This window comes from Malaclemys terrapin, chromosome 8 (genome assembly GCF_027887155.1).
Source record: "Malaclemys terrapin pileata isolate rMalTer1 chromosome 8, rMalTer1.hap1, whole genome shotgun sequence".
NCBI lineage: Eukaryota > Metazoa > Chordata > Testudines > Emydidae > Malaclemys > Malaclemys terrapin.
This window is the reverse complement of record NC_071512.1, coordinates 9,468,556-9,488,912: the sequence shown is the minus strand read 5'-3', so window position 1 is coordinate 9,488,912 and position 20,357 is coordinate 9,468,556. Positions and strand designations below refer to the sequence as shown.

The following is a 20,357-nucleotide window of genomic DNA, read 5'->3' as shown; positions in this document are numbered from 1 at the left end:
TATTGAAACAGACTAAAGTCAGTTTCATCCTTGTTTCTAATCAGTTTCACTTTAAGTTAATGCAGTTTCCTGTATTAACTTAATTCTGGGCTTTCAAAAAGGGGCGGGGTGACGTTTAAATAAGTCATGTGGGGGTAATGCTGTTTGGGGGTTTGTTTTATTTAGATCATGCAATTCCTATTGGACTTTTCTAGGCCTCTGTCCACTTTGGTTTGAACTAGTTTGACTGCATACATCTTTGAAAGAGGATAGATAGGGCTCTTACTTCAACTATTAGTCCCACCAGAGAGCTTTAGAGCAAAGGCAGTGGTTGGGTTCTATTAGTAAGACCCTAGCCTCTGTTCAGTTCCTGTGAGCCAGCGTTTGGATAGAGGAGATGTACAATCTGAACCGCTTGATGTTTACCATAAGACAGACCAGTCTTGGCAATGTGTAAGCCATATCCCATTCCATGAGATACAAGCTCCTAGAGATTCAAGAGAGAACATTTCCCAATACACATTATTTGGGAGCTATCCAAGTCTCTTTCATGCCCCCCATTAACGTTGTATCTGAGTGCCTCACAATCTTTATCATATTGATCCTCGTAACACCCCTGTGAAGAAGCGAAGTGCTATTTTCCCCATTTTACAGATGGGGAACTGAGGCAAGAGACTCTGTGATTTGCCCAAGGTCAGACAGGAAGTCAGTTGCAGAATAAGCATTCAAACCCTTGTTTCCCAAGTCCTAAGGGATTGGACAAAGCTAGTGGGCATCTCACTTGCATCAAGAACGTTATCACTTGAAGCCAGCTTCGTCAAGGACTTCTTGCTGCTCCCTCTAGTCTTGCATTTTCGAATAAAGGCAATTTAAACACACACTAGTATTTCCCAGAGCGCTCTCTTGTGCTCATTTTTCACTCCATCCTGTTGAGATGCACTGCGTATGCCTTGTCCAATATCAAAATCATTCATAAAAGGAAGATGGTTGAAACCAAGACTAGGTCTACACTGCAGCTTATGCCGGCATAATTTATGTCGCCCAGGGGAGTGAATAAACCACCCCTCTGAGCAACATACGTTACACTGACGTAAGCGTCGTGTGCACAGCGCTTCTCCCACTGACATCACTACTGCCACTCATGGGGGCTGGAGGAGTTAAGCAGACAGAAGAGCTCTCTCCCCCATCAGCTTAGAGTGGCTACATCAGAGCTTACAGCGGCACAGTTATACCACTGTAAACTCTCTAGTCTAGCTGTGCCCTAAGTCTACCATTTTCAAACAAGCAGCAGCAACAATTGAAACCAAACCTGTCAGAGATCTCAAAACCCCTTCTAGAATTCAATGACCCATCTCCCACCAGCTGCTCTTTTGCCATAAATACAAATGTAGGCATTGGACACCTTCACTATCATCCACGCAGACACAGACACAGAAGAAAAGTAAAAATACCCGCTCCTTAGCATCATGCGTTACCTACAGACTATACTAGTCTACTGCACCCTGTCAATGACTCTTCCCCCTGCTGCCAAATAGTTTTTGCTTTCCTTGTATTCAGTAACTTCCTTTCTACTCTTGATGGTCCCTTGGCTATTTCCCACTCCACACGATCACCTCTATCAATCTGTGACTCTTCTCTCCACAAGTAGCTCCCAAAAATAGGACTTGATAACCAAAATTGAATCATATTTGTAATTCTTATTTTGTATTGGCAGGTTCCATAAAAGATAGCGGAGATGGGTGGAGGAGAGGGTTGACTAGTATTCTTTATTATCTGTATAGCACCAACAGGGTACTAAGTGCTTTACAGACTGGTACAAAGGAGCCCAAATCTGCTCCCCCACACAATTAACACTGACATAAATGCTTTCGAGATAAGCCTGATTTATACCAGTGGGAGAGTAGAACCAGACCCAAACAACTTCAAGTCTACACAGACTACAAAGGAAGGAAAGAGGAACTGGAAGGGTCAAGGCAAGCTCTAATTTTAGCTGTAAATTTGCATTCTACACAAAACTTCACACAACCCAAACGACTACCCATAAGAACTAAAAACTAACCACCACAGGAGTTTTCTATTGGCAACGTAAGAACCACCATCCCACTTACGCTTGTTTTAGCGTATCTTGACCGACAGACTGCCCCGACAAGTTAGCACGGCTTCTTGGAAGGCAAATGCCTAGTTTTATTACATGCAGTGGTGTTGTAGCCATATCGGTTCAGGATATTAGAGAGATAAGGTGGGTGGGTAACCTCTGGACCCGCTTCTGTTGGTGAGAGAGTCAAGCATGTAAACTCATAAGCTTCTCTCTGACCAACAGAAGTGGGTCCAGTAAAAGAGATTACCTCACCCACCTTGTCTCTCTAGTCTTATAACAGGAACATGAAATGAAGACTAAATGTAACATGACTTATGTGTGGGGAAAAAAGCAGTAAAGTGCCTCAAAACAATACAGAAAAGAAAGGTAGCATGCGTCACACTCTGCCCCTCATTTAGTGTAGCCTGCAGGCATCAGTTACGCTGATGGTTCCTCGGTCTGTGATTTAAGCCATGAAGGTTTTTTCCCCCCTTCAGTTTCGAGGAAGTATTGAGCCCAGCTTACCTGCACGTTCTCTTCCGTGACCTCTATTTCAGCTGTGTAGATGTAATCAATCAGCTTACTCAGTGTTTGCCCATCAACGTCTTTTATTTCAATCTTCTTTGCTTTACTTTCAGTCATGTCTCCTGAAATTCAGTTCAAATCGGCATTCAATGTTTGTTTGCTTTTCTCCTCCCCTCCACTTCGATTCCCCGTATGCTCAGTGAAAACTCTCCCTCCACCCCCAATTAAAAAACATATTGAAAGCCCTGAACCCAAAATCACTATCCCTGCAGGTCCAGGATGACTGGCAGAAGTCCATTAGTGCCACCTTCTAAACATCAGAGGATGATATCACGAGGCAACGAGAGAGACTCAGGGTGTGTGCGCAGTTTCACAGCCCAAGAACTGCAATGGGGGAGATGTACCCCAAGAATAGCATGCCTAGAACGGGGTAGTCTTCTAGCAGCCTCTTCTCCTGAGGCTTCCAGCACAGTTCTGCAGACTGAAGAGATTGTCCTGGTTCAAATACATTTCCCCATGAGCTGGGTGCTTGAAGAGAACTTCCTGAGATTCACCCAAGCTCAAATGTATATGAGAAAACAATAGGACATGATTAACTGCTCTCATATAGGGCTAAGCACAGAAGGTGACAAAGAAGTTTTCCTTTGCTAGGCTATAAGAACTAATTATGGGTGAATCTCCTGAGGGTCTCTTCCCACAAACTGGGAAACTATGAAAAATCTCTGCAGAAACCACCACTTCTTCGCTAGCATTTTTTTTTTTTTTTTTTTTTGGCCAAGGGACAGTCATATCTGGAGGGACAGGCCAAAGGAAATCTAAGGTTAACTTAAAAAAAAAAAAAAATTGGCAAACAACAAGAGACTCCATTGGAGGTAAACCAAACCTGTATCTGCTCAACAGCCTACGCGTGCATACCCCAGTGTAGCTGACTGAGCTTGATTAGAAACTGTGTGTGTGTGTGTGTTTCAGTAACAAAAGAATACTGTGCGTGTTGCAAGAAAGGATCCCTGAGGCCACCTTTAAGGATCAGTTACAGAAAGGGACATTACACCTCCAAGTTTTATCATCAACATTTTGAGAAGCCAGGGAAGAAAAGCAAATTCCAGCTGCATAAGTAAAACAATAGAAGAAAACAATTAAGTTAGGAGAAATTGAACAAATGTCAAATCTTGTGCCGGGATACGAATAATCACTACACTGAGAAATTCAGTCACTCAGTGCTGCTGCTGTGGGATTCCGAGGAATAGTTCTATACTCATCCTCTGTGGAAAAACAGTTACAGGCTGCATGTAAAGGAAATGTTCAAGTCATCTTCGACATGACATGACAGAGCTCCATATGCTAAGAGCACAGCACGTGGCATGGGAGGAGACAGACACAGAAAGGCAACCAAGTTTCAACAAAGTCCTGACACTGGGAACTACACCTAGCTCTGGCCTTATTCACACAAGTGACATGAACTACACTGTATGTGAGTAAGATGAGCAGGACCTGGTCCCTAAGTAAAACCCATAAAGTCTTGCATTGAACTGAATGAATTAAAAAAAAAAAAAAAAAAGCAATAATAAAAGTCATGTAAAGGAACCCAAGACATCTTTACAAGAAAAAAGACCCACATCTGTGAAGTCAAATCAAATCAAATCCATGGTGGTATTCAAAACAGGTGGGATTAAAAAAAAAAAGAATTCTCCCCAGCTGAAGGAAGGGTCCTGAACAAAGGATATTACAGAATGGTCCATAAAAGTCTCCGAGGTGCTATGGTAACATCCTTTATCTGTGCTTCAGAGCAAGCAAAAGACTCAGTACAGACACGGATATGTTTATTGGAAAAAAAAAAAAAAGGGAGGTAGAGGACAGAATCAGAGGCACTTATGCAGAGATCAATACACGAATAGCTCAGAGAGACGGATCTGAGAACATCATCTCCCGTTGTGGCACTCATAGGACACAGCCAACAAAAATAAATGCCGTGTGGGCTCACACGCCCACCCACAAGCTGCTACCTCTGCAGTTTGCATTCTGCTAGATCTCTAGATCATTATGCTCAGCTCCATAGTCCGGGCAAGTAGAGCTGCAGCGATACCATCTACCCCCTCCCCTCCACACTCCAGTAGGTCACTCCAACCTGTTCCACTGGTCAGAAGGCACCACTTTTCACATGCCTTTTATTCTTCCCAGCCAGGAAGCACATGACACTATGAGCTGAAAGGGAAGGAGGGAGGGAAGTTAGCAAGATAATAGGAGTGGGTGATAAATGCTTCCATCCAATCCCAAGCATGCATATTCAGGACAAATATAGCATCTCCTAAGGCATCTTTGGAGGTGTTGGAATGACTGGATGAATTAATTCAACTCATCCCATACACCCTTTCAAAAAAACCTAAGGTCTTTGACAAACCAGAATCAAGCCTTGCTTGCGTCACGTCTTAATTTAAAGCACTGTTATTAATTATTTGTATTAGCACTATATCTACAGACAACAACGGATAGCAGGGCCCCCCTGTGCTAGCCAGTGTGCACATTAGCCAAGCCCTGCTCCAAAGAATTGAAATAGACAAGACAAAGGTAGGAGGGGAAACAGACAGGAAGTGAGTTGCCTACGGTCACGCAACAGGTCAGGGTCAACGCCAGGAGACCTGGGTTGTGTTCCTGACTCCCAGTCCTGTGCTCTACCCACTGGACTATGCTGTTTTTTTGCTGCTGATTAGACTTTGCAACCACTGCTCTCACATCTGCAAGCACTTCATATGTATACCTCGCATACTGCCTCAATACCCATTACTGTGTCTATATACTGCAATGCCATTGCTCTTTCTAGCCTGCATTAACTCAGGGGGCTAGTCAGTTCTTCTCTCCCGTCTTTGATATTGCCTTGTTCATAGAGCACTGCAGGCCGCCCTGCACCGTATTTCTTGTGCTCCACATGGACACTGTCTGGTTCATAGCTCTTTTTTGTTGTTTTTTTAAACCAAGGATCTGTTCAAATTGCCTGTGAGGAGAATACACAAGCATGTCAGAGAACACAACAGCAGCCCTTTCACACACACAAGAGGAGAGCAGATTCTGAAGTGATGCCGAAGATCTGGATTGCTGCTGGCTGCTTCTGTGCTTCCAAAAACACACAATCCCTCTACAGTAACGGTCCCAAACATTCCAATCACATCACTGCAGCTTTTGCAGTCATTATTGGAGTGGATCTGGTTTTGTTTTATTTCAAAATGTTGTACATTATAATGACCATCCTTGCAGAACAAAACAAAACCATCAAACCTCCATGGGAAGTGCTTTTAAAAAATAATGAAGGGAAAGCAATCAGTTTAGGAACACTGCTCCAAATTCAGATCTGGAGTTAGCAAGGGTAAGTCCCATGACCTTCAGTGGGCGATGTGCCTACTTATTCCAGAGCTTCAAAGTCTTGGTTTTAAACAATACGTAACTAGAAGAGATCAGCTGGCTAAAGGCACTGGCATAGGGAGTCCTTCATCTCAAGGTCATTGGTTCAAATCCAGTACAGGTCTACACTGATTGAGAGTTGCTGAACAGCAATGGGATGATAGCACATAGGTAATGAATGGCTGGTCTACGTTTGGATCCTGTTTGTCCAGTGTCTTCTTTTCTACCAGCTAACCCTATGAGCACCTTCCTCATGGGCATGGCCATAAGATTTTTCTCCTTGAGTGAACTTTCTCTGCCCCGGAAGAGGTCCCTTTCAGGCCAAGCATGACACATACAAGAGGCTTTCACAAACAGCTCACTACTGCTGCGTGGGTCCTGTGGATAAATACAAGAACTTGGTTTCCCCACTGCTATCAAGTTTCATCTCTGAGCAGTAACACAAAGAATATGAAGACTATTCAGATTATTGTAAAGGGTCACACTCCACAAAGTGAAACAATGTGGAGGTACAGAGAAGTACTTCTGACCTTGCAATAGGGAGCCTCAGAACTTAAATATGGGATCAGCCAGACCTAAACTGAACCCAGGAGAGGCCTGATAGTGACCTAGCGCTCAACTTGTTTTACAACCAGAGCAGCAGCAAATAGTAATCGTTATAACTATAGCCAAAGGTAGTTTACAAAAAAAGGTCACATGATTGTGGTTAGATGGTTACTGTTTAACTTTCAGATCTGAGCATTACTGGGCCCCACAGAATTCCAGTACAGGAACAGCAACAGAGTCTACCTGCCCTTATTAACGCCTGTTAATCATGATGGCTGGTTTCAGGCAGACATGACCTCTAAGGATCATAGGCTTCTCCGGGGCTGTGCTCTTGTTGACTGGGGTAGTAACTACCACAGACAGTAACAAATATTCTCAGTACCAACCTCGGAGCAGCGCACTCTTTCTTGCTTTGCTCCTTACACGTAGCGGCATTATTATTACCGCTAACATCCAATCCCAAGATACCGTCTCAGCTCTCTAGCTTTTTAACAGCTTAGATTTCTCAGCCTTACGAAAAAAAAACTTCCTGGCAAACAAAGTACCTATCAACGCACTCCTGCTTATACAGACGTACATCCCACAACGTCAACCATCAATTTTATTTTTTAAGCGAATCCACCTTCTATTTCCCACACCCCAAAAGCCACTGATGCATGCAATCCCAGCAGAACACCAAGCGCAACACATGAACTCACATTTGCATCTCCCCCTTTCCCATTCAGTTAGGACCATATTCTTTCTGGCACAAACTTTGCCTGGCTCTGCTATAGCTTTTAAGTCAGGACAAAGAAAACACCTTTCGCAGATGATTAGCAAGGAATTCAACTCTTCCAATAAAGCTGACAGAAAGAGGCCCAATTTAAGCCCCTTTTAAAGGGGGGGGGGGGGAGCATCCATGTAGAGACACAAAACAGTAGCTCCCAGCTCTCTTTTGACCCTCCTCCAACACTTTGGTGACCACAAATCAAGGAGCATCACAGAACGTTCCCAAAACTGGGTTTCCCACATAACGCATTGGGCTGAAGTCAAGCTATCACAAAACTCGTTCAGAGGACCTTAAAATCCAATTTGTTTGATTACTGGGTATTTGGGATTGTTGGTTCTTTTTCAGGAAGGGAAGGCGAGTGAGGGAACAATGTGGCCTCCTGGTAGCTGCTCCTTTAAGAAGAGGAGCAAAGAGCAGATGGCCCAGGTGGAGGGGGAAGTTAAAGGTCTCCTATGTACTCAGGACAGCAACAGGAGGAGAGTCAGCAGCTGCAGAGCCCTGCAAAGAGGTAGAGTTGGGTGGGGTGGCAGTACGGATTGGAATTATTTGAAGAGGGGAAGAATTGTTTGGGATATAACTGATCTGTTGGAGGCACAGAGATGATTTGTCAGGTGGGAACAAAGATTTGCCAATGGAAATTCAATATGCATGGCCAAGGGGCTTGGGAACAGAGAGGGAACTGCAGAGCAGGTGTCTTCCAGCTGAGCTAACAGGCTGAGTCTTCAGTTGAGTTAGGTGTTGTGGAAATATTCCATCCCTGTCCTCAGACTTTTTCCGCTCTTGACCTTTTTGCCTTAACACAAGACCTAATCTTGCCAACGCTGAAGCGTGCATGTAATTTTGCTTACATAGAATCATAGAACTGGAAGGGACCTGAAAAGGTCATCTAGTCCAGTCCCCTGCACTCGTGGCAGGACTAAGTATTATCTAGACCATCCCTGATAGGTGTTTGCCCAACCTACTCTTAAAAATCTCCAGTGATGGAGATTCCACAACCTCCCTAGGAAATTTATTCCAGTGCTTAACCACCCTGACAGTTAGGAAGTTTTTCCTAATGTCCAACCTAAACCTCCCTTGCTGCAATTTAAGCCCATTGCTTCTTGTCCTATCCTCAGAGGGTAACGAGAACAATTGTTCACCCTCCTTGTAACAACCTTTTGCGTACTTGAAAACTGTTACTATGTCCCCTCTCAGTCTCCTCTTCTCCAAACTAAGCAAACCCAATTTTTCAATCTTCCCTCACAGGTCATGTTTTTTAGACCTTTAATCATTTTTGTTGCTCTTCTCTGGACTTCCTCCAATTTGTCCACACCCTTCCTGAAATGTGGCGCCCAGAACTGGACACAACGCTCCAGCTGAGGCCTAATCAGCGCGGAGTAGAGCAGAAGAATTACTTCTCGTGTTTTGCTTACAACACTCCTGCTATATACATCCCAGAACGATGTTGGCTTTTTTTGCAACAGTGTTACACTGTTGACTTATATTTAGCTTGTGGTCCACAATGACCCCCCAGATCCCTTTCTGCAGTACTCCCTCCTAGGCAGTCATTTCCCATTTTGTATGTGTGCGCAACTGATTGTTCCTTCCTAAGTGGAGTACTTTGCATTTGTCCTTATTGAATTTCATCTTAGTTACTTCAGACCATTTCTCCAGTTTGATGATCACTTTGAATTATAATCCTATAATCACGGACAGGGTTTCCAAAGCCTTGGTCTGAGTACTGCCATTGGAGTCAAGACTTCTACCATTCGCTTCAGCGGGAGCAGAATTAAACCAATGCCGAACACTTTGGAACATCTCCATCTCTTGTGTTCAAGTGTTTGTAGGACAAGGCCTTTGGACTATAAGCTCCGAGACAGGGACTTTTGTGGGAGAACGTGCGTGCAATGTACCATACAAATTTATAGCACTGTATAAATGTTTGATATAAATAAATAAAAAACATACTTTAACACCCTAAATTCTGGTCTAGAAAAGTCAAACATCTCACTTCAAAAGCTATCTGCCAACCCACATACAATTCCTTCTGTGTCCCACACTGCAGAGATCTCTGACCTGAGGGACACACACGGTAGCATCCAATTTTTACCAAGTGCTGCCAGTGTCCTCAAACCTGCACAAGACACGGTCCCCTGTCCAAGGGGGATTTAGCCAAGAGATTTTTCAAGCACATTCATTGGTATAAGCAGCTAGGGACTTCAATACATTTCTTCTTTTCCAGGAAAAGACCTCCATACAGCCCCGAGCCCACCCCATCTGCAGCAGGTCTATCGTGAAGACATGACAGTGTGTGTCTTGGAATCTGCAGGGCACACTCAAGCACAGAACTTTGTTTGGAGACAGAAAAGTACCTGTAAACATTGCACAAAAATAGGGGCTGCAGGCTGCTAGGACAACGCGATGGGCTTCCATCTCAATGGCTTCGGCAACAATCACCACGTCACAGAGGAGCCGCTTGCTGGAAAACACCAGAGAAGACAACATGGTTTCAGAACATCTGGCCATGCAAAGGGACCTTTGTAAATACCCTTGGGGAAAATGAGCAGAGTTCCTACGTCACAAACAAGTGACCTGAATCATCCAGCAAGACCTGACAACTGCTGGAGTCTCAGTGGAAGGTTGAAACACAAAGAGAATCAGCCTCTGTCAACTTTTCTTTATGGAGCATATCCTGCTCCCATCCAAAGCTGCAGAGATCCCTGCCTGAAATAGAACTGGACACATTCTGTTCCACAAAAGGAAGGATTTGGGATGCTGGCCACAGGGTTCTGAACCCCAAAGTTCAGATTGCCTCCATCTCCCCCCATAGAATGGCCTAGGAAAGGGCCAAAGGAGCCACCTAGCAGCTCTGCCACTACATCGATCTGCCACCCACTTTTCCCCATAAAGCAAGGATGTAGCACCAGTAGGGGATGTTCAGCTTTAATCTCTTCACAGCCTTGGGAGGGAGGTTGAATAAAAAGGGAGAGAGTTCCTTCCTTTCCCACATGACACAACAGGGCTGGTAGAAAGAGAAGGTTTGATGCTACACACATGAACAACAAAGCGGGTTCCTCAGATCTGAATAGCACACAAAGGGTTCCTCACGTCATTCTCACGAGCATCACCACAAAGTGCACTCATTCACTGGAGTCTGCTATTCACCTTGATGACTGAGTTTAACGCACAAGTCAGCATGGGATTGGGAGTCCAAAAATTTCCAGGTTCTAGCCCCAGTTCTGCCACTCACTCACTGTGTGGCTTTGGGTAAGCTTTTCATGAATCCGTGCCCATTTTTATCTCCACCATAGTTCTCTCCTTCGAGGATTTGTTAATTGAGGTTTGTATATTGCAAGTGCTCAATATTATCATAAAATACCTGGTCCCTACTTGAGCATCTAAACGCAGAATAAGGGTGCTCATTGAAGGGGGTCACACTAGGAAAAAAGATCGGTCTACAAATCCAAATGTCACTCTCTCTTCTATACAGCTTATTGTGCTTTTGCTTTAGAAAACCCCATATCAAACAAAAAAACACACAGCCTTCTAACAGACTAGGTACGTCCCCTGCATTTTGTGATACTTAATGAAGTGACTCTCAAAACACTGAAGATTGAGCTGGAAACATGCAGGAAAGACAACACCTAGAAACAGATAAGAGACTGCGTGTTCCATATTTATGCCAACTTTGATGGAATGGTGATGGTAACGGGAGCTTTTATGTGAGCAATACACAATGCAGGCTTTGGAGATCATTCACTTCAGTCTATCAGGAAGGAACCCAGTTTAGTCCCTCTCTGGGATCCTATCATCTAAAAAAATGCATTTCATGCAAACGAGATTTCCATTTCCATTTAGAAGATGGATGTGCCAAGCAACTAACCCGTAGCAAATAGGTTAGAGGTCTCACTACCCCTCAGAGAGTTTAAATCTAGACTTTCTGTAAGGGATTACTAGATAAATAGGAATTAAATCACTGTTATTCAAGGTAGCCATTTCCACAGGCTGTCTGACATTACTGAGTGCTGGTTCAAAGCACTGCACCATACAAACATCAGGATTGCAGACTCCAGAACAGCAGCAAGAGCTGAGAGAAAGCAATGCTAAGGAGCATGCAAAGATGCAGACTGAAATGCAGGTGCTTCAGGGCAGATCTAACCTTCTACAGTCAGCTGAGTAACATACAGGATCTAGCAAAACCCAAGGAACCCAAGAGAGCAGCACTGCTAGGGCCTCCAGCACACTTCAATTAAAGGAATACAATACTGGATTTTCAACATAACCGCGGCAGCCTGGTGCTCTGCTGCCCAAGCACCTGCATTCAGGTCTCCTGATCCCTGTGCCAGCAGAGGGAGACTGAAAAGGAAACGCACTCAGCATCACAGAATTGAGAGACGGGAAGGATACTTCATATATATATATTTTTATAACACAGAGAAATCTGGAGATATACCTATCTCATAGAACTAGAAGGGACCCTGAAAGGTCATCGAGTCCAGCCCCCTGCCTTCACTAGCAGGACCAAGTGCTGATTTTGCCCCAGATCCCTAAGTGGCCCCCTCAAGGATTGAACTTTCAACCCTGGGTTTAGCAGGCCAATACTCAAACCACTGAGCTATCCCCCAGCCCAAGCATAGTGGTATCTGCCACAGAGGGAGAGGATTCCAGTCCTTCTCCTTATTGGAGAATGCATATTTTAGAAGTGTCAACCTATTCAACCCCTCAAAGGGAGGGGCAGAGGGGAGGGAAGAGAGAGAGAGAGAGAGAGAGTGTGTGTGTTACATACACATTTTTCACATTAAATAAATAAAACAGAATAATAGTGTCACAAACCAAAGATACCATTTGGCAGGCTAAGGACTCAAATAAGTCGCATATAAATGAAAGTCAAATGCTCACTGAATTTCAACCTGCTTCAAGGGAAGATGGCAGACTCCAGAAACAAGCTGAATGTCATCCACTGCCACTAAATGGCTGACACACCTATAGGCATCTTTTAAAGAACTAGATTTTTTTTTTTTTTAAGTCCATTTAAAGTAACAATTCTCCTCTCCCCCACACATACACACACTTGATTGAAGACGTGCTGGAGTTCTTTGAGCAGTGTGAAGTTTTTAAATTGGCTTGTGGGTGGTGTGATTTTTTTTTTTTTTTTTAACTTTGCAGTGCAAAGCTGAGATTGAGTGACAGTGAGTCAAAGAGAATGAGAATTCTACTTTAGCAATCCTTGCTCTGTAATTATGTGTAGGTGTCCTCGTATCTGTAATGTTCTATTATTGGTCTTCAAGCCGTTTGCACTGTTGAAAATATAGTTTGTGTGTGGATTTGCTATAAGTAGCAGGAAACTTTGAACCAATTATTGTTTGTAAATGGCAGATATGGCTCTGAAAATGTTTTTTGAGACACAGCCGGCTTCTTTTTGACAAAGAGGTAGACAGGTGTGTGGGTGGGAATAGCAGTGCTCTATAGTGTCTACACTTCGGCTGCCTCTTCCTACTGTTTTGCTAACACCCTGTTGCGGGACCTCCTTTTGTGTGGAAGCAAATACACAGAATATTATTTTTTAAAGTGCCCCAAATGACCTTCTGTTCTGATCAGCATGTGTCTGATAAACCAAAGATGATGCATGTTACATGGAAAAAGTACCTCCGTAATTCATTCATGACCTTGAATGCCTTTCCCATGTGAGAAGGATTGACTGTTACCGTGCGCTGGTCCTTCTCCTTATCTTCAGCTTCATCAGGTGACTGGGAACTCTGTTTGATGCTGAAAATGAGGATAAGAGGGAAAGGAAAGTTTATGCTTTTTCGGTGTTGTTGAATCAAGCATAATTGAATTTAAAGATAGCAATAATTTATGTTACTATAGCTAGCTCTGTCCTGAAGGATCCCCAATGCTTTACAGATTACGGCCCAGCTCCTGGAAACACTTGCGCATGCAAGTAGCACGAACAGGACAACTCACATGTGTAGAGTCACAGACACTCTCATCCTGGTTTCTAGGATCAGTGTCCGTATACGGAAAGGATCCCTGAAATGCAGCTACCGCTGGTTGGTTAGATGGCCGCAGCCAACCAGACAAGAGTGGGAAGGGGAAGAAATGTGAGCCAAGCACATGAGGACAAATTCAAGTCTAAGGATACATTTAAACGTCAAGCAGGGGGTGTGATTCCCCACTTGAGGAGATATGCCCACACGAGCACTGGCCAAGCTAGCGCATTAAAAATAGAGTGTAGTCGCAGCAGTGCAAGTGGCAAGAAAGGCTAGCTGTCGTGAGTACATGCCTACAGCCTCGGACGAAAACATGCTTCGGGTGGCTAGCCCCTTGCGCTGCCCACGCCCGCATGACTACGCGGTCTTTTTAGCATGCTAGCTCAAACAGAGCAAGTGCAGATATGTTGAGTTGGGAATCAACCCCCAGCTCGAAGTGTGGACATACCCTGAGGGTGTGCTTTCACAGCCCGGTTAATCTGAGTTATCACTCACGTGTTAAACCGAACACAACACGTGCCCACAAAAATCTCTAACCCGAGTTAAGTGCTGCTTAAAGGTCGAGCTAGCTGGCCCGTCGGAGGCTGGGGACCGTGGCTTGAAGCTCGAGTGATGCTGGTGCTCGAGCTGGTAATTCAGTGGGGCGGCAACAGCTAATCCAAATCATTCTGTAACTCCAGGGTTGCTTTGCAGCGTGGCTGCTCTCACTAGAGCTGGGTTAGCTCACATGCAGTAACGAGGCTTACCACCTGTCCAGGTTTTCCCAGGATCATCGCTTTTTGAGGCAGCTGTCCCAGGAAATCTGCAAGTCTTCTCAGGATATTCAAACTCCCAGGTTGTGGGTGTTTAAACAGCTGTACAATAATACACCACTCTGAGCCTGCTCAGAGACGGGGGCCACACCTGCGCTACAGACAGATGGCACAGCGCACCAATGAGGGGTGGCTCCGGGCGGGGGCAGACTAGCAGGCTGAGCGAGTGATGGTGGCCGCAGCAGGAAACCTGGGGTGCTGCAGCGTCGGCCTGCCCCTGGGCCGGCCTGCCTCTGCCGACCAGCAACGGGAGCTGGAGCTTGGGAGCCCAGCTTGTGGGGAAGTGAGGGGCTTGGCTTTGGGACGCACGTGTCCCTCCCCCAGCGCTGGGTGGCAGGGGCAGACCCTGCAGGCTTGTCCTGTGCCCTGGCATAATGGTGGGGAAGTCAGATCTCTGGCATTAAGTAATAGGTATGTCCTGGGTTTGTGCATCTCAGAGGTGGCATCCCTAGCAATAACACAAGTGTACTAACTCCAGCTAACTACTACAGCGAAGACAAGCCCTGACAGGCTCTGATTCACCAGAGCACTTGATCTTAAAGTTAAGCAGGTGCTTAACTGCCCTGCTGCATCGGTATAGACTTAAGCACAAGCTGGCCAGTGTCCAACTCAGAGCAGGATTGTGGTTTTTCCATCTCTCATCTGAAAGACACACGCTTACAGTAGATTGCAGGGAATGCACTCTACAGCGATAAGCCAGAAAATGGGAATCAAAATTATTTGTACAACGTCTATGTATTAGTTTAGAGGCCATACCTCATTCTGTGTTAAGTTTAGAAAACAGGGTGTAGTGCAGGTGAGGCATAAAGGAAGGATTATTAAACCAGAACCTCCTTTCAGGACAGCAAGCTATCCAAGCAGCAGCAGATTAGCCCAATGTATTCTGTCTTACAAGGATCACCCTAATCTGGAAGTTTAAGGCACATCAGTGTCCTCATTACCTTGTTCAGAGCGTTGCCTCTTCTGTGCAAGACTGACACAAGGTCAACACCAGCCTCTATGATTTAGACATGTGTAAAATTACTCTGAGTTCAATGTTTCTAGCATTGAAAAAAAACAGAATGAGAGACTGTCACTCTATTTAAATCCATAGCCCTTTCTCCAGGCTTTTCAGCAGCCAAACCTTCCCCTCCAATACATGAAACCCAATAATGAAGAATCCAAAAGTGCAACTGATTTAACTGATTTTCACTTCCAAAGCTGGGATAAATGTAGGAAGTAAATGAACCCCACCGGGGTTCATAGCTAAACTCCCATTGACATTACCAGGGCCTAGATTAAACCCAGAACAGTACAAGTGGATTTTTAACATTAACATTGTTAATATTTTAATGTGATAATATTGCTAAAAGCATTGATTTGCTTACAACACTTCTGTAATGTGGATAGTGTCACTATCGTAAATAGACACTGTCCATAAAAAACAATTGTCTGATTTATTTTAAAAAAGCCTATTATGGTTACAAGTAATCTCCAAGATTATTACTGTATAATTATAGGGAAAAATATTTTTCTGTTTCTAGTTTGCTTACTTTATGTATTTAACACCACTCTGCATAAAATCAATTCCACTGTTTCCCCTGTGCCAGCTCATTTCACCTGATGTCTGTCTGGGATTTACACACAACCACATGAGAGAAAGCGCCTATACTTAAAACAAAACAAAAAAAACACAACTGGGATGGGGCATTCTAGAGCAGCCAGAGTACTTGAAACATCTCTAAAACATCAAATTGTCAGAAGAAAGCTTCGATTGTCAATCTTGTACCTATATTACCTGCAAAAGTCCTCTGAATGAGGTTGGGGGGGGGGGAGAATATGTCTCCCCTCCTCCCCCACTTTGTTTACTTAGTTCATTTGACAGCACGAAGCTAGATAGAGGCCACTGACTATACACCCTACCCCAGGCCCTGAAAGAGCATTTAGCAGCAGCAGAGCGGAGAGTGAAACGGAGAACGAACAGGCTGCAAGCACATGCCTAGATGCACACAGAGAAAGGAGCAGGACTCGGAGCAGTAGGGTGGCTTAGTGGCATTGCCTGTGAGTGTGCCCAAAGACCCTTCTTATAGTATTGCCAAGCCCAAGCATTCAAAATTCCTGAGACTGGTTTAAAAATCATGAGATTTTAAAACGACTACAATTCAGGTTCTTTTTATTTGCCTTCTGGTACTGGAGCCTTTAAATTTCACATTTTCAAGCTTTTCTCCACCCCCATGAGAGCTAGCAGCTGGAGGGAAGGAGGGGGCGAGGTTATTTAACATGAAAGCTGATATTCTCATATAATTAACTGACTCCAGGAGTTGGGGCTTTAAGAAAGCCATCCAATATCCTGAGGCTCACCATAAAATCGTGACAGTTAGCTGAAAAAACTTACTGTTGCCAACACGTTTAATAATTTTTTAAATCAAGACATCCCAGGGTCTCTCTCTCTCTCAAAGATGATTTTTTTTTTTAACAAGTCAGTTTTTAAAAGAAGATTCAGGTTGACAAGAGCCTTTAACACATCTGTGAAAATGACAAGATTTCCAGTTGATCTCGTTCTTTAACATAGTGAGGAGGCTTAGCTATGGAATGAAGATTTCTGATGAACATTTAAGGATGATGTGTGAACTAAAGTGCATGTGGCCATGTGCAACAACTCAAGAAGTAAGCAAGGTCGGCAGCCGAGAATTCCCCTGGTTTAGACAAATCCCCAAGAGGCATAAAGCCAATGTAGCCAACTCTATGCCACCTGCATCCTAGCTACCCTTAGCCAATAGAGCAGTCCCTAGAGGTTTTTAGCCTGCTCTAAAAATTCCACTTGGTGCCACATTGTTTCTCATCTCAGGGGAAGGAGAGTTTGATCACAACCCCTCTTCAATTTGAGGGGCTGCTACCTGCTATCTACATATTCTCCCAGCCTCTCTGCAGCTCTACCCCTCAAGCAGCCTCAAATTTTTGAAGACTCCTCTTCTGTGAGCCGCCTCAGTTCCTACCTCCAGTGCCACTCAGAATTTTCCCAAGCAGAAGCAGCCCTGACCTCAGAGTTTCCCCAAACAGCAGCAGTGAAATTAAGTGAAGATGCTGCTCCGGTCCAAGCAGCAACAGGTACACTAGCAAGGTCTATTTGCAGGCTCGGATGAGATCATGGCATTACTTCACCTTTGCAACCAGACTGGCTCACACATCATATTTCAACTACCAAACAAAAAAAAAAAAAACACACCCAACTTTGATTTCTGCAGAAATCAGTCTCAGCCCCTTCCTCTCCTCTCCATTCATTAAGTAAAATTCCCCAATTACCAATGGGATTTTCAAGCCATACTCTATTAAATGTGGTCCACTATAACACAGAAAACGCTGATCCTCTACCCTACCCATAAATACCCAAATAACATGGCCCTTTTCCCTCTCAATAGCTTCTTACTTGTCGACCAGCAGCAACAACGAGGCCAAAACCTGCATTCCTCTCACACCCAAAACTCCCAGCAAATTCAATGGAGGCGGCCACGGGTGTATACAGAATGTAGAATCAAGGCCATCAACTCTTCTGGACAAGGTTTGATCATCTAGGGCAAGGCAGATGCAATCCATTCCGGCAGGAACAGCATGCATATTTACCAGCAGAGTAGGGGACGGGGTGGGATAAAGCTTTTACTGGCATAACTTTGGAATAGCTGCTCTAGCCACAAGCTAGTAATGCAGCTCATCCGGTGCAAGCCCCAATAAAACTTTATCACGCTTCTAACCAATCATGCGAAAGGTATTAAAGATAAATTTTACAAATCTCAGAACTTTACCAGTGCTGTGTGTGTGCGCATCTGACTATAGAACTGGGCTGCGTTAGTTACCAGCAGTAACTACATCAGAGGGTCTCCGTAGGCAAAAGGAAGGAAAATCAAAATATTGCAAATACACAAACTTCCTAAGAGTTAAACTGTTCCCTTGGCGCACACACGAGGCTGAAAAACACAAAGGGTGAAACCCTGCTTCCGTTGAAGTTGGTAGGAGTTTTGCAATGGACTTCACTCCATGAGTTTGGACTTCCGAAGTTTTCAGCTGATCCTTCCTTAGAGGGGGGAAGGGAACGTTTCCACATGCACATTCCACAGAATGGTCAAGAGGTTCAGCCCACTGAACCACTCAGCTTCCCAAGGTTCATGCAGACACCAGGGGATATGGCCCTGGTTTCTATGCACGAGCAGCTACTGTACTGCGTCCTGCTCCTCCACGCAGGATCTGCAACAGAACAGCTCCAGCAGGGATCAAGAAGCCACCGTGTCCCTGTTAGATGCTGCTGCTGGCAAAACAACCCCACCCACAGAAGGGGATTTTACGAAGCGGAGGTAGAGAGCAGTCAATGATGGGATAAGGAATCCCCATACATCTCCTGGAGAGGGAGAAAAGAATGATGCCACTGAAAGAAGTTGGGAACCTGCCCTGCCTCTGATCTGCCATCTCCCTACCCACAGAGGGATTTCCATGGCGTCAGGGAAGGCACCATACAATCATCTTCTTCAGCCGAGACTGATGAATAGTGTTTCTGCTACTGTGCCAAGAATTCCATGAAGAGCTGCCCTCCTTCAAAATGGCTGCCATGCCCCATTGTTCTCAATGAGACTGAAGCTAAAATCGCCTACTTTCAAACAGCAGTGGAGCCAAGCTGCCGTCAGGGAAGATAGTGGCCCTGAACACATAGGTGGCCAGCAGGCCTACAGACACTTATGTACTCATCATAATTTTATGGCTGTGGCACAGTGTTACTACAGAGGGCAGAGTTAAGCTTGTTTGGGACCTTAACTGAGCATTTCCATTCCTTGACAGGTCAGCTTTCTTAAAAATTAACCTTAACTCTGAATTTCTTGGATTTGTAGTGCCTATTTATGGGATAATTACAGCATCCTTGTAATTATTTTTACCCATAAGTTGCTGGTAGGCACTCATCCTTTACTCCAATCTAATGTAGCTTGATCCAGGAACTAAACAGATGTTTAAAATTGCAGTCACCTGACTTATAAAGCTAAGAAAGAATCTGTTTATCAAGATAGAACTGCTATCCATATTGACAAGTTTCAGAGTAACAGCCGTGTTAGTCTGTATCCGCAAAAAGAAGAACAGGAGTACTTGTGGCACCTTAGAGACTAACAAATTTATTAGAGCATAAGCTTTCGTGGACTACAGCCCACTGAGATATGCATCCGAAGAAGTGGGCTGTAGTCCACGAAAGCTTATGCTCTAATAAATTTGTTAGTCTCTAAGGTGCCACAAGTACTCCTGTTCTTCTTTATCCATATTGACAGAGCTGTCTTCCTTATTTTTAATTTGAGACGAAAGGAAGTTTTTTATTAGGATAAATAGATGATCTAGCCGAAAAATAAGTTTTTTGGACTTTAATTTTAACTGAACAAAGCAAGTAGAAAATAAAAAGAGCAGCAATATTTTACATCTAGAATGAGTGGCAAGAAATATATGGAAGCAAATATATTTATTATTATACCTAATATTTCCACCCCAGAGACTTGCTAACACCCACTCTACTATCAGATGTCAATGCTACAGTACAGATAGAAGAGATTGATGTAGCTAGCTATATGAGAGAGAGAGAAAACATGAACGCAAGAGCGAGCACTAGCTAATGTTTATTTTTGTAAGGCCACATGCAAATAAAATAATTTTAAAGACTATGGGCTAGGATTGTCAAAGGAGCTTAGAGGAATTAACTTGCCAAATATCCCCAGTACTCAATAGGAGTTTGCCATCTAACTCACTTTGGCTTCTTTGAAAATGCCAGCCTTGATTTTTTGGGGGAGGTGGGGCGGGGGGATTTTGCAGAGGATCTGAAAATAATGAAGCAGAACTGGCTAGTTCTGCTCCTCTCCCCCATTTAAAAAAAAAAAAAAATCAATATAAGGAAAGGATTTTTTGGTTTTGAGATAAGTAATATTTCCCCTATTTTGTTAAGGCATTTTTGGCATTGCCTATTACTACACAATGGATACACAAAATTTGGTAACGTGCAATTGGAGTATACTGCAGATATGAGCACTAGAACCCCAAAGAACATTATTTTCAGGAAAGTGAACTTGATAAAAATCACAAAGATAAAGAGTTCCACAACGTAGGATAACAAATTTAACCCTAAGTTAATTATTCAAATTCAACACCAATATCAGTTGCTTTGTGATGCAAATATTAAACTTCTCAGAAAAATACTAGGCAGACGTCACCATATTTATGCAAAATCATCCAAAACCATTATTTTAAATTACAATATTGGAAAATTTAGGTTTTCAATAATTCTGGGGGTT

The 20,357-nt window shown here is 43.9% G+C and overlaps 1 protein-coding gene across 3 annotated transcripts in view; it reads right to left on the bottom strand.

Moving 5' to 3' along the window:
* Positions 1-20,357, bottom strand: part of KLHL3 (kelch like family member 3) — a 112,178-nt gene that overhangs the window by 49,335 nt on the left and 42,486 nt on the right. For 2 of the 3 annotated variants that reach the window (XM_054037467.1, XM_054037465.1), the window contains exons 2-4: positions 12,915-13,034; positions 9,641-9,747; positions 2,582-2,703 (exon numbers count right to left, since the gene is read on the bottom strand). In XM_054037467.1, coding sequence (XP_053893442.1) covers positions 2,582-2,703; positions 9,641-9,747; positions 12,915-12,952 — 267 coding nt within the window. In that variant the 5' untranslated portion in view covers positions 12,953-13,034. The remainder of the gene's footprint in view (positions 1-2,581; positions 2,704-9,640; positions 9,748-12,914; positions 13,035-20,357) is intronic. The other variant, XM_054037466.1, reaches the window with a different exon arrangement.